The following is a 14,854-nucleotide window of genomic DNA, read 5'->3' as shown; positions in this document are numbered from 1 at the left end:
TGCTGTGACTACAGTTCCACTGGGCTCATAAATTCCTTTCAAAAAAAACAACCCAAAAAAAGCTGGTTGTGAGTTACAAGCTTTTATGATGCATTACACAATCCCCTGAGAGCATGCAAGATTTAAGATAGCATCAAGCACATAAATCACATCCAGTGTCACAAAGATTATAGACTTCCCATATTTCTAGTTTCAGTTCAGAGCTGGTATTAGGTAGGAGATACAGGTGCAAACACTCTCTCTGTATCTGATACCCTCTGTGGTAGGCATTTAGAAATAGCCAAGCTTTTAAGAAACATTATGAAGAATGGTATCCAATATGGTCAAGATGTTAATGTTTATTGTCTGCGAGAGCTCATGGAGAAAACAAAAAGCCCTAGTCTTTTCTAAGTTTACATCAGCATGCAGTGTTATTTCCTGGTAGGATATTCCTAGTGTTGGTTTTCCTTCTTATTCTAGATCTGTCATTCTGGTGTTGGTGAATCACATCTGCAAATCCTGTGTTGTTTTTAGGGGAAAATCTTCTTTTTTTCAACCTTTTATCTCCTGACAGAAAAAAGGGTATCTTTATTTTTTCCTAACAAGTGCCACCTGACAACTTTCTTTCTGAACTTTGTGTTTAAACAGATGCAATACCATGAACTGAAACAAGATCCTACTCACAGCCCAAGCAAGAGAAAGAAAAACAATCTTGCCTAGCCAACTTCATATGTTGAGGAGACCAGATCTGCCAGGGGAAGATAAAAGAGCAAGCCTAAGAAGCGTTTACTTTCTCTAAGATTTTTATTTATCTTGCCTTTTTATCTACTGGGGAGATTTTGTAACAGTATTAAAAGGTGGAAAATGATTTCTCATTGTAAAGACATTTGTTTCAAGTAGGGTTTTTGTCATTTTAAAGCCTTGTTAGAAATAATATAACACATTAAATGAGTCAATCTAAAATGGAGAATATATATTGCTACTTGGTGGTCAAAGATACATGAGATAGTCAAATCATGCTAACTAAATCTACAAAACACTAAATCTGACTCCGAAATTTCTCATATTTTATTTGTGAGCCTTCGTATTTTTATCCAGTTAGTCATCATCACAATTTTCTATGTTTTATATATTGCAAGAGAAATGCAATGTAGTGGAGCCTACTGCACTTATGTTTTAGTAGATTTTTTTAAATTTCAGACCCTGATGTTAACTTCTGGTGCAACATTTTTCTATGTGGTAGGGCTGCTTATAAGACAGTGAGAAACACCAAGTGCAAATCTCTTTGTGGAGCTCCCAAAAGCAGTTCCTGCTGTCTTTATCATTCCATTGTAAGACCTAAAAATCTCTGTTTCAAAATACTGCCAGGTTTGTAACTGATTGCCTGTCATATTTTTCTACATGTACCAGTAGTCTTCATTTGTACTACATAGCTTAGCTCTAATGGGTAAAATTAACTCCATACTGCTTTGGGTGTCATGCTATGAACACGTTTTTGTGCACATAACTATTTTAATATGGATATCTTGCAGAAAAGGTTTTTCATTCAAATCACAAGATCATATTAATATGCTTTATGGTATAACATTGCCTGTTACCAATGTGAAATACCGTGTAGAGGAAAAAAAATGAAGTTATGGTAAATCTGATACACCAGGGTTTTTTCCTTAGTTAATAATGTCGGTTCTTCTGATACAATCTTTCCCTACTGCATGGAAACTGCATTATCTTGTAAATTACATGGAACATAGATGAGAAACATTTACATTTCAAATGTCTTAGTGGCCACTGCATAACGAGTACTTGGGGATATATTCTGGTAGCTGCATGCAGACTTCCACACTCAGCCCCCCACATTGTGAGCAGAGACTCATTCCTGAGGGACTACCTGTGCACAGCTCCTCATTATTAGTTCCCAGTGACATTAAAGGGGATTTTTTGCCCAGGGGAGAATGACAGGACTGCATCCTCAAGGGGGGCTGTGGTCCTCTATGGATTACCTCTCACTGGTTGCAATTGCAGATAAAGTTATATTGCACTACTCTAAAAATACTTTTTGAAAAGTCTATTTAGAAATACTTTGCAAGCACATGTGAATATGTATTTGTCCAAAGAAATACGTGTTAGTTGCATTGCTTATGAAGGATCATCCTGGATTTCTTTGTTTCGCAGATAAGATGATAGCCAAGTTCTTATGTGACAGTTACTTTGATCCTTCTGTTTGTATATTTAAAAGAATGCCAATCAAATGAATGGTCTGCAGAAAGCCATGGACTTAAACAAGCTCCTGTTACATCATGACTTTGAAAGAGTTTAACTTTGCAGCTTGTGTAACCTTTTGGCTTATCCTACCTGACGAGCAACATAGTATTGGTGAAATCAAAGGTACTGGTCAGCCTATTTTGTTTTAAAAAAAACAAATTTGTGACTCAACAAGATGTGAATGTTTGTTGCCTGTTGTCAGTTTTGCACATTTCTTTAATACACTGCAAGCCTTGTACCTTCTTAACGTTGCCCACCAGCCTGCGTGTGATTTCTTGTTGTCTTTCTTTTTGTACACAATTTCAAATGTCTGCTTTGGTGGTAATATCTGAGCTGGTTATGCATGTTTCCAGAATTAAACACACTTCTAAGCATCACTCTATTAGATATTCTTAAGCCTCTGTCTTTGAAATCCTCTGTTGTCATTTTGCCATGAGTGCTGTGATGGGCAAGTGAATTTCCTTGGGCAGGATTTTAGTATTTTAAGTTCCCTAACATGCAGGGATGGGGGCGGGGGGAAGGGAGACAACAAACATCTGTTTGTTGAAAAATGGTGAACTCCTTTTAAATGCCTCAGTCACTCAAAATTGATCTCAATGAAAATATAACACACAGAGTCAAGGCTAAGAATGCTTATTGATTAAATATTATTCTCCTGCCACAACAAGACAATTTAAAATCACAATTAAAATAGTTTGTGAGTGAACCCATTTTCACTATTTCCAGTTTGTCTATGCTGCTTTGTGTAGGTGGCCTCTGTAAAGAGCCAATCCTGTCTTATGCCATGAATATTCCAACATATCTTCCTTTTCCAGACTGATTCTGAAGTCCATTTTTAACCTGTTGGATTTGGCAGGCTTTATTCTGAAAGCAACTTGTCTGTTCATAAACAACCAAAAAAGAATAAGGTATCTTACAATCATGAAATTGTCTCTGTTCTCAGGAAATAAAATTTAACTTCATGTGAGTTCATAGAAAATTATTAGTTTAGTTGGATGTCAGAGCACTCAGAATTCACTAAGTGAATCTGAGAGGCTGTTGTTACATTCCTGCTGATAACTCCAGTACAGAACTTGCTTACCCTGTTTTTACCGTTGTTCCTCTTTGCAGGAACACCTAAGTATTTTTCATAATAGCAATGAGCTTTAACTGGAAGAGCTGCTGTATTTGTATTTTAAATCCAAGTGCAATAACCCTTGAGTTTTTTTTTTTTCTATTGCAATTAAACCAACAGTGGAATAATAAGAAAATAATTAAGCAGTCTGCATACAGTCTATCAGCTAATTTGGTCCCCTAGAGCATAGGCTTCACCAACAAGAGGAAGAGCTGCCAGCAAATGCACTGCATGATGCTAAGGCATTTAATATGAAGATAATTCAGGAGCATGAAGCAAAGGAGGTAAAGGAAAACTTATTTATTTCATCATTGTTAGATTACACGTGTTACAAAACATAATGGAAAGCTTTGCAGCTCTTTGCTCAGCAGGCAGGGTTCCCAACTGGGAACTGGTTTAACTGACTTGTGGTTCACACAGAGCTTGAGTGCTTTGTGGCAGAAACTCTTCAGGTGACACTGACTCACTTGCATCTGCACCCCAACTCCCAGAGTGTGCTCCAAGCCTCTACCACCTCCTCACTGAATGGCAACAGCAAAAGGTACTGCCTTTTTGTTGAGCTGGGTACTCAACAAAAATATCTCTTTTCCAGTGGTGTTTTTGCCACATTAAAGGACTGACCTTGCTGATTTGCAGTTTGGTGCACTGACCATTTCTCTGACTTGCAAAACTGTAGGCCTCAGAAGCAGACTGCAGAGCATGTATATCCTTGAGTTACATTCATAAAAGGAGGTTTTTTGCTGCCTTTTGAAAAAAATATGCTAAACAAAAAAGAAAAATATTTTTCTTCCCCATAGGATTTCTAGCCTTGGGACATTTAACAAGCTCAACAAGCAAATGTACTTGTATCAGGAGGAGTCTGTTGTTTACAGTCATGAGATAATGACTAGATCAAAAGAAATGAGCCTGGAGATAAGACCTTTCCTACGCTGTGTTTGTATTATTCAGGCTGAGTGTTCCTGAATATATCTGTTGGGAAAAGGGAAAAAGAAATGGGGAAGGATTGCTTAAATAAAGTGTTTCCTGAAAAATTGGGTAACTACCAAATATATCCTAAATTGTTGCAAGTTTGTTTTTTTTTTTTTTTAAAGGACTGGGATTTGAGTAAAAGACCAGTCTTTCTGCACTATGTTTCTAGAAGTATCTTTCTTACTTAGAGGAAAGTTCAGTCACTGCAATTTGCTGAGGCAGACCCCAGTTTTGAGAAGACAGGGTTGGAAAAGAGTTGGGGAAGAATTATAATGGATTATAATGCTGGAAGCAGCCTGTTCCTGTTTTCTCTTCACAATGCAGATACATACTTTCCCCTGACATGCTCATGACAGCTCAAAACAACAGTTACATTCACACAGTTCCAAGAACCACCCCATTCCCCACCTCTTCCCAGCTTCAGACACTGCAGATGGCATCCCATGAAGGTGGCCCTACACCTCTCAATGTCAAGGGTCTCTCTCTCCTTTTGTCCACTTAGGCCTCACTCTCTACATGACCAAACTCTTCATTTCCTGGTCACCACTGATACTAACAATTAAACCTTAACTAGAAACTGTTTGCCGTGTCATCCTTTCCTGCTTCTTCTCCCTATTTGCTCTTTTGATAGGCTGCTTTTCCTCACACACATTCTTTGACTAATTCACCTTTTTATAGGTACAACTCCTTGACAATAAGGCCACAACGCTTCAGCTGCTGGTTTCGTGCCAGCACTTCAGGTTTCCCTCACATACCTCCTACCTGAAACTCCATGTTTGGTTTCTCACTGCTACATTAAGCAGTCATACATACCTGTCTTTCATCAGCTCTGCTTCTCTTGGATCTGTGGTGACTCCCATCCAGACCAACCTCCTCAGGCCTTCAGACTTTGTTGACTCCTCACTCCCTGGTGGTGACATATTTTGAAGCTGTTCTCTATGATAGTGCAGAAAAGAATAGTCAAGAAAATTTAAGTTTAAAGGAAAAGATATTTCTGGAAGTTGTATAACTGTTCCTGCAATATGCATGCATCTTGTTGTTGGTTACTGGCCTCTAAAATGTCTGAGCTTGCAGTTTTGCTCTGCTCCAGTTAAACAATTAGGACCTCTGCGTGATTTGTATCCAGACATAGAAGGCATTTGATTTGGGGGAAAAACAATTCATATAAAAGCATGCCAAAGCAGAAAACCTGTAGTTTATAAAGTTTGTGTCTAAAATTAGCAATTGCAGCAAGCATGGGTTGCTTGGGGTTGAAGAGGATTGTTTTTATGTATTCTCCATCACAGAAAATAGGCTTTCACTATGCAGTTTACTGTTCTTTGTAAAATCCTCTGATTCATAATTAAATACAGAACTATGATTTTTGCAGTTTGGGTTCCTTCTCTACAGGGTAATGTGTAGGCTGCACTTTGAGTAGACATTTTCATAACAAAGAGTGGCATTTGAAAAGGATTAATTTTTTAATTAGCTGACACTTTCCGTCACTTGGTGTCAAAACTGTCAAGTGTGAGGAAGTTTAAAGCCAGGGTTTATGTTTACCTTTTTTAAGTTGTGATAAAGCAAAGTTCTGATAAAGTGAAGGGAGAGTCAAAAGAGAATCACAGGTGCACACTGCCTGTATGATGCAGGGAGTTTGCCCCTGCCCATCAGTAGCAGGAAATTGGCCTCATGGATGGTTGAGGATGCAGAGCTGAACACTGAAGTGTGCTGTCCCAGAGCTGCCAACCCTGGGCATGGCTGACAGTGATTGAGACCATCCTGGCTGTAACAGAGGAGGCTCGAGATGAAGTTCCTGTGAAGAGCTTTATAGAGCATCTGCCCAGCTGCCTTGTCTCAAACAAGTGTATTAGTTCATAAATTTTGTGAGTGCTAAATTAAATGATCAGTATACAATATGAAAATGCATAGTGGTGCAGAGAAGGAGGGAGTTTCTTGGGCCTCCTCCATATCAACCTGAATGTTAAACCCACTTTCTAGTATGAATACACAGTTGAGGATATGTGTCATACATCACTGCAGCTAACTGAGAAGTCCTGAGCTTTTAGAAACCACAGTTCCCACTCTGAAACTTCAGTTCCTTTGTACAGAGTGGGCGGACACTGGACAGTAGCAATTCCACTTACTTCACACATTCATAAAACAAGGAAAGGCCACATCTCTCAATGATAAAAAATGTGTAAACTCTGATGTTATTTACAAATAATATGTTTTAAAACTAATTCCTTAGTCTAGAAGTTCAGTGAGTTAATGCAGCTGGCAGCTTTTCTCCTAATTTCAGCCCTATTCAGACGGTTACCAAAGGCACACATTTGGCCATGAAAGAATTGCAGACATATAATATGTGTAGACTTCATATAATAGACTCTGATATTATATGAGGAAATAAATTTTCAATCTTAACTCCTAAGCAGGCTTCTTAAGCCAGAGGACACAGATCAGGTGGACAAGTCTTTTTCTAAGACCTATGACAATAAAATGGAGGAAGTTGGATGGGTGAGCTATTTGATGGTTAAGGAATTGATTGGATGGCTTCACCCAAAATGCTGCAGCCAACAAACAGCTCGATGTCGAAACAGAGAACAGTAGTAAGTGGTGTGGATAGGGGGGTGTCCTAGGACCAATACTATTCAGTATCATCATCAATGACATAGTGGGATCGAGCATGCTCTTGACATATTTGCAGGTGACACCAAGCTGAGTGGTGCAGTTGATTTGCTGGAGGGTGGGGATGTGTATCAGGTTTTTAAAAATCGAGTGTCTTTTGAGTGATGGAAGAAGGATACAGCTTTAAACACTGGCATGGTTTATGTTCAGAGTAGAACTGAAAGCATCCTACCACCCAAAGCCACTGCTAAAACATGATGAGGGGTCAGGAGGATGAGCAGGTGACATCAAAGATTCCCACTCATCAAAGGAAACAGATGGGAAAGCCACTCTTACCTTGTAGCTTGTCTAAAATGAAGACAGAGGTCACTTTCAGCAAGGCTGCTGGAGGGCAGGTGCATACAGGAAGAGCTGTGATTGTGACAGTCACAGCTCAGATGATGTGAAGCTTCTCCTGCTGCAGCTCCTCAGTTTAAGTGTAGAGGCATGGCACTTGCCCTAGACAGGAAACTGCAGTTTTACTTTCTGTTCAGTGTGGGTGGACTCAAACCCATGATGCTCTGGTAGACATGAGGCTGCTGAGATGACGGAAGAGGGACAGTGGATCTAGTCAATTAGAGAATCAATGCTCTTTGCAGCTGGAGCTCAGTAGAGAAGAAGATCCAGAACTGACTGTTCAAGAGACACGAAGGCAGAGAGGGGCTGCAGCCTTGAAGGCTCTCAATGGATAACAGAAAAATTTGGAAATACAAGCAGCAAAAAATTACGCAATTTTCATGAAGATATTGCAGAAAAAAGAGTGTACATATGCTCCCCAACAGAACAATAAAAAAAAAAGTCTTCTCCTTTGAAGATACTCTGGCCTATAGAGATTTCTGGGGAAGGACACACTTTTGAAAGATAAGTTCTCATTCTGCTTTGTAGGGACCTCTCTCCCCCAGTGTCTAGATAGGTAGAAACCTAGAGGGGACCTGAAAGTTATCCTTTGGAATAGACACTTGCTAGAAACTCATTTGTTTTTTATTTACAGGACTTTACTTCAAAATCCTGCACAAAATTTGTGCTTAAATTTATAAAGAGCAAATATTTGAAACAACAGCCTGATTGCCTCTTTGTAGTCTGTTATGCAAAGCAAGTATTTTTGCTCTTTCCACTTAGGCAGCCCAAAATGTAGCCCTCCAGCAGAAGCACAGAGTATTGCTCATTGATGGCTTGCCGTCGCTGTAGGCAAAAAAGATAGTACAAAAGCAACCCTTCATGTCTTAAACCTGGTACTTCTGTGGTACAGCATGCAGTTGAAAGGGTTTTTTTTTTAATTTTTAGAGAAAGCGAACCAAACTGAACCAAAAAACCCACTGTTTCTGGGTAGAACAGGGTTAATTTTTGCAGTAGCTAGGAGTGGGAATGGCCAGCACAGAGAGGCCATTCTGTATCACTTCCTGCCATTGCACCTTCTGAAAAAGGACTCTCTTCTGAGGAGAAGGGGTTTCTTTCAGTCAAGAAATTGTAGAGAGAGCTGTCTGGTGTTTTCTCTTGTTGGAAGGGTCTCCATTCACCCCTGAACAACTACAGGACCCTGTTGAAGTAGCAGAATATTTGAAAGAAAAATGGTGTGGCAATTCCAAAAAGGAGGGAAATTCTACAGTATGCCTGGACCCTGGCTACTGTTTATTGGACACTATGTGATACTAGACTGCACCCTCAGGGGGAAGAGGAGGAAAGCAGCAAAACAGGCAGTGGGGCCACGCAGACTGCAGGTGAGCTGCAGGAACAACCCAGTGCCAGCAGAAGTTGCCCCTATAAAGAAGAAGAAATCCAAAGTCAAATCAATTTCTTTAGTAAGGTATGAAGAGGAAGCAGGACCCTTGCAACAGGAGGAAGAGGCAGGGCCAGAGATAATCACTGATCTGTATCCCTGGGTGAGCTGTGAGATCTGCAAAGAGACTTCACCACCAGCTGGGTCAGCCCCAGCTGCTCCAATGTTACCAGTCATAGCCTATGATATGAAACTAGATGGCAGTGAAGCCAAACAACTGGAATCCCTGTCCCAGGATCTGGCACTGACAAGGGCACTGAGAAGAGGACAGAAGCTCTCAGCCTTTGGAGGTGACTCCTGTCAAGCGTGAGAGAAAGGTTCTCTCTCAGGGATGATCTAGTAGTGCACCCAGGCAGGTGGGGCACCATGGAGAAAGGTATCCAGTACCTGGGAGAATGAGTGCTCTGGAGGTAGTCTCTAGGGATTCAAATAATGTGCAGTCACCTGTAGACCTGGATGAGGTCCAGAGTGCACAATCCACGTGGCAAAAGTTTGTACGGAGCACATGATCATCGTACACCAACTCTCTGGCATCCATGTCCATGACAGGAGGAGGAACAAAGTGCTTTAGGTGATTACCTTGCTACAGCCATGTGATGATCATCTTTTTTCCTCCCTACTGACGTGCACCTTGTCTGTGGAAAGACTGTCCAAGACTGCAGACAGACTCAAAAGACTTCATCAGATTAGAGAGGAAATGTCCCATGCCCCTCCAGTGTGGACCAGAGTCTAAATTATTGGGAGCACGTACCCTCTGCTCAAGAGAGAGGGTACCAACCACAAGGTAATCTGTGGCTTTTGCTGTGTGACCCCAGAGGGGATGTAAGGAAAAGCCCACCTCTGTGCTGGCAGCACAGGTATGTGAGTTGGGAGGAAGAATAACCACCGCAGGAAATTCAAGAACAAATGTAGCTCCATTTTCCAGCAGGCAAGTCCTCAGAAAGAGTAGAAGGTTTGATGTTTTTTCCAATCAATCCTCTTGAAATTCTCCACTTCATGTTTACAAGAAGTGAGCAATAAATACCATGACCATAATTAAAGGGGCCCTTCCTCCAGTCAGGTGCAGGAAAAGGACAACAGCATTTACTGGACTGTGTGGATCCAATGACCTGGCATGTCAGTCCCACAGGACTATCAAGATTTAATTGACACCAGCACACAACATACCCTGATGCCATCAAGTTATTGAGGGGCAGAATCCATCTCTATTTCAGGGGTGACAGGGGGATCCAAACACATGACTGTACTGGAAACTGAAGTGACTCTGACTGGGAACCAATGGCAAACACACCCCACTGTGACTGGCCCAGAGGCCCTGTGCATCCTGGGCAGAGGATCTCCTGGGAAGAGGGCAAAAGGGCCCTCTTGCCAAAAGGGCATCGCTGGGCTTTTGGGAGAGCTGTAGAGACAGAGGAAGTCAGACAGCTGAACACCTTGCCTGGTCTCTCCCCCTCTGCTGCAGCACTGCTGAGGGCAGAACACCATCACTACCACAGCAGTGCAGCACAGATAACACCACACCAGCCAGGGCTCCATGACCCCATCCATGAGATGATTCCTGGAGAGACAGGGAGTGGCCAGCAAGGCTTGCTCACTCTTTTATAACCCTATGTGGTCAGCGTGTAAGTCAGTGGAGAATGGAGACTGACAGTGGACTATTGTGGCCTGAAGGAAGATAATAGAAACCCTTCTGAATAATTTTGCCATAAACCATAGCAGGGTCAAGGGATGTGTCCAGGAAATTCAGTTTGTAGGAGTAAAATGGCAAGATGAAGACATCAGATTCCAGTGTGATCAATAAATTAACAGCTGTATCCTCACCAACCACCAAATACGAAACAGGCTTTCCTAGGTGCTGTGGGTTTCTGGAAGATGCATATTCCAGATTACAGTCAGATTGTAAACCCTCTTTGTCATGTGACCCAGAATTATTTTAGTGACAAGCTTTTAAACAAATCAAACAGGAGATTGTTGATGCAGCATCCCTGGGGCCAGTCTGGCCAGCAAAGATGTGAAAAATGGCTCTGCACTGCAGATGGGGAGAATTGTCCTTCCTGGAGTCTCTGAAAGAATAACTGAGGAGACTAGAGGATGACCTCTTGGGTTCTGGAGTCTGGGACACAAAGGATCTGAGGCCTACACCCCAACTAAATAAAAGATATTTTGGCAGCTTCTGAAGGAGTTCAAGCTACTTCAGAAGTGTTTGGCCCCAAAGCACATCCTGTCCTGGCAACCTGACTGCCAGTGCTGGGCTGGATGTGTGAAGGAGAAGACCCTTCCACGCATCATGGCACTGATGCCACAGAGAGTAAGGGGACTGCACCAATCATACAGTTAGCTCAAACAGGAAACCACAATCAAGGATCTTCGAAGTCGTCATGAAGTGGCCTGAAGGTGAAAATTTCAGATCATCATAGGAAGAGAAGGTGACATATGCTGTGGTATTCCCTCCATATATTCAGATACCAGGAAAAATGATACACTCTTTTTACTGATGGTTCCTGCCATGTTGCAAGGCTACATGGAAAATAAAAAGCTGCTGTATGGGGTTCTACATGGCATGTCACAGATGCTGTGGAGCAACAAGGTGCATCAGGTCAGGTCGCAGAGCTGAAAGCCATCCAGCTGGCTTTAGATATCACTGAATGAGAGAAATGGCCAGTGCTGCACCTCTGCACTGACTTGTGGATGGCAGAAAATGCACTGCAGGGGTGGCTGGACCAGGGGGGGCTGGACCAGGCTGCTGAATTGTGGCAAGACATCTACCCAGGTAGAGAAGCTGTGTCGTGCAGATGCACCTGTACCCAGGAGCTGGGCTACTGAAGAGCATTTCAAGAATGGACAGGTGGATTGGGCTGCCAATTAAAGCGCCTCAGGTGGATCTGGACTGGCAGCATAAGGGTGAATTATTGCTGCTTGGTGGGCCCATGATGCCTCAGGCCAGCAGGGAAGAGATGTAACAATACAGATGAGCTTGTGGCTTAACTATGGGGTGGATTTAACGATGGACACCATTTCCCAGCTGATCCATAACTGTGAAACATGCACTGTGATCAAGCAGGCCAAGCAGGTACAGCCCCTGCAGTATGGTGGATTATGGTCAAAATATAAATATGGGGATGTTTGGCAGGTTAATTACCTGCCAAATTAAATAATCACACTCCCACAAACCCACCAAGGCTGGCCTGTGTGCTGACAGTGCTGTAAAGAACCACTGGATGGCTGGAGATGTACCCTGTTCCACTACCTGGAACATCAGCTTGGACCTTGAAAAACACAAGAGGTAAACTTCTCAATGTCAGTACTCTTAACAACTGGTATAGGCTGAATGTTCACACTTTGACTGTTTTATTTTCATTTCTGCTACATTTAAGATTGGCAAATTTCCAGCATCCAGATAGTTCTTCCAAAAGACTAAAGAAATTTGCACTGAAAGAACTCCGAAACAGGATCTCAGTTTTTTAGCTGGACTTGAATTTGGGCTCTCTTCTTCCTTTTGTTCCCTTTCCAGCCAGCAGTGTCTTTGAATGTGAATAGAGAGTACTTCCTGATGTCATTGAAAATCATCAAAATAGTGTAATTTCCCTTTTTAAAAAATGTATATTATCATCAGCTATAGGGAGATTGATGTATTGCTTCTTAATACTTCTAATTATTTTTGGATCAATTTAATTGTGGTCTCCAAACACTGTTTCACAGACGTCTGTGTAGATATTGTTACTGGAGCTCTGCAGCTTTATTGCTTCATCTCTTCTACAGGAGTTCGGAGCCTGCTTGCTGGACTCTACTGGGTCTACTGAGTCTACTGAGCTCATCCATTTTTTTCAAAAGGTTTTTTTTATTTACTCAGATGCCCAAAATATGCTATTATAATAGTATTTATTGATAGCCTGACTTAAACCAGCTTCTTAGACTAATCAGAATCCTTTTTTCCTTTTTTTCCCCTTCAAGATTACAAGTTTGGTTGATAAATCAGGTGCACTTCCCCATCTTTATGTGAATATGAGCACAGAGATGAATATTTTCCAAAGTTATCTTTAGAGCTGTTTTCCTAAAAATGCATAATTTCATAATACTAATAAATATGATGACAAATTTAGGAATTTCTAAGGATCTTTACACATAACAATTGGATGTTTGTAATCACTTTATATGCATTTAACAGATTATAAATTGAATTATTTGACAGATTTTAAAATTTATTCACTTGGGAAAAATAACTGATCTTGAAATGATCACAGAGTGAAGTCTGTTGTTACTGGAAAATAAGCTGGAGCTGGATCCCTTTGAATTTACTGGGTGCTCATAATATATGTTGAGACATAAATAAAAATAAAATTGGTCTCTCTCACATGTGTGATATATTCTTTGTTTCATCCTACTGTATTACAAGATAGGAAGCACATCACGTCAAAAATTGTTTGTAAGAAGTTTTGCAGAGTGTTTCTTGATTTCAAAATGTTCACACACTGGGAAATAAGTACTGTCAGAATATCAGTCTGGCCTCAAAAGTTTTGCTGTTGGTGTATTTTAAATGGAAGCAAAATTTAGCATATGAAATTTGAATATTGCTGCAGCTTCAATAACCATTTAAAATTTGTTATAACAGAGAAGAGGTTCAGACCTCAGAGTCTGAGCTCCCTTTAAACAATCTGAGTAATCCTGCAGCTCTTTCTGCACCATCTACAAGTCTGACTGCAGTTAAATCGCTGTATTGCAGAAAGTACCAAACCGTGTTTCATCCCCATCATCAAATTTTGAATACTGTGCTCTGTTTTGGGTCCCTCGTGACAAGAAAAATGTCCAGAGAAGGGCAACGGGGCTAAGGAAAGGTCTGGAGCTCAGGTCAAATCAGGAGTGGCTGCTGGAGCTGGGGATCTTTAGCCGGGAGAAAAGGAGGCTCGGGGTGACCCTATCACTCTCCACAGCTGCCTGACAGGAGCGTGTAGCCAGGTGGGGGTCGGTCTTTTCTCCCGAGTAACAAGTCCATGCTTAACAATTATGAACAATTTTACGACCGTTTCTAAGCTATTTTAAACAGTCGCTGTGTTTCCTGCGCTGCCGGCCGCACTGACCTGCAGCAGCACCGGCCCCCTGCCCCCGTCCTCCGGCACCCGCCCCGGCCCCCGGGCCTCTGGCACAGGCCCCTGGCACTGGCCGCCGGCCCCGGCCCCGGCCCCTGGCCCCTGGCACTGGCGGCCGGCCCCTGGCCCCTGGCACAGGCCCCTGGCCCCTGGCACTGGCCGCCGGCCTCTGTCCCCGGCCCCGGCCCCTGACCCCTGTCGCAGGCCCCTGGCACAGGCCCCTGGCACCGGCACCCGGTCCCTGTCCCCGGGCCCTGGCCGCCTCCTGCCGCTGCTACCACCGCCGCCCGCCCTCGGCCGCGCCCGCAGCAGCGGCGCCCCAGCCTGGGAGCCCGCCGGTGCTCCAGGAATGCGCTCGGACCAGGAGAGCCCGTTCCCTGCCGACGGGGGGGACACGCCGCCTGCTGCTGTTGGGAAATCGCGCCCAGCCCGCCACGGGAGCTGTGCCAACGCGCCGCGGCTCGCGGCACACACGCTCCTCTGCCAAGTGGGCGCTGACAGAGCGCCGGGGCTCCTGCGGTAGCGCTGCCCCTGCCTGTCTTCGGCTTCCCGCTGTGTTCCTTTTCCTAACTCGCTTTTGTAGGAACGCTTGCTCTTCTTTGTCGGTAAACGGGTCTCAGATCTAATGTTGTTGCATTTACGCTTTATTCTCGTCTGAGAAATCTATCAGAAAGAACCCTCTCCCACTGCCTGTTTTCTAGTGGGACGGGACACAGAGAGTATACAACACTGGAATTAATGCTTAATGCAACTTTTTGGGCAACTTTTAAAGCTTGACCGACATCTTCGTGTGCAAGTAAAATTCCTGACTCGTGTATCCCAGTGTCCTGTACCGTTTGTTTTGCTGCTGTCAAGTTTGCTGACCTCTGTTGTTCACCTGACTGGGAAGCAGCATTGCAGCATCATCATCTGGTACATATATTCTCCACCTGTATGCTGAATCTGGAAAATAATTAAGAACTTTTTAAAGGCTTAGGAAAAATAGGATTGATTGAGGGAATCATATTCCTTATCATACTTGTATAT

General features: G+C 42.8%; 1 protein-coding gene across 2 annotated transcripts in view; it reads left to right on the top strand.

Annotated features, from left to right (window-relative positions):
* MCTP1 (multiple C2 and transmembrane domain containing 1) overlaps positions 1 to 2,618 on the top strand; it is a 217,926-nt gene extending 215,308 nt beyond the window's left edge. For both annotated transcript variants that reach the window (XM_064735559.1, XM_064735558.1), the window contains one exon: positions 628 to 2,618. In XM_064735559.1, the coding sequence (XP_064591629.1) occupies positions 628 to 699 (72 nt within the window). In that variant the 3' untranslated portion in view covers positions 700 to 2,618. The remainder of the gene's footprint in view (positions 1 to 627) is intronic.
* Positions 2,619 to 14,854: the final 12,236 nt, after the last annotated feature.

The sequence above is a fragment of the Zonotrichia leucophrys genome, chromosome Z, assembly GCF_028769735.1.
Source record: "Zonotrichia leucophrys gambelii isolate GWCS_2022_RI chromosome Z, RI_Zleu_2.0, whole genome shotgun sequence".
NCBI lineage: Eukaryota > Metazoa > Chordata > Aves > Passeriformes > Passerellidae > Zonotrichia > Zonotrichia leucophrys.
The sequence above is the reverse complement of the archived record's forward strand: the minus strand, read 5'-3'. Positions and strand labels throughout refer to the sequence as shown.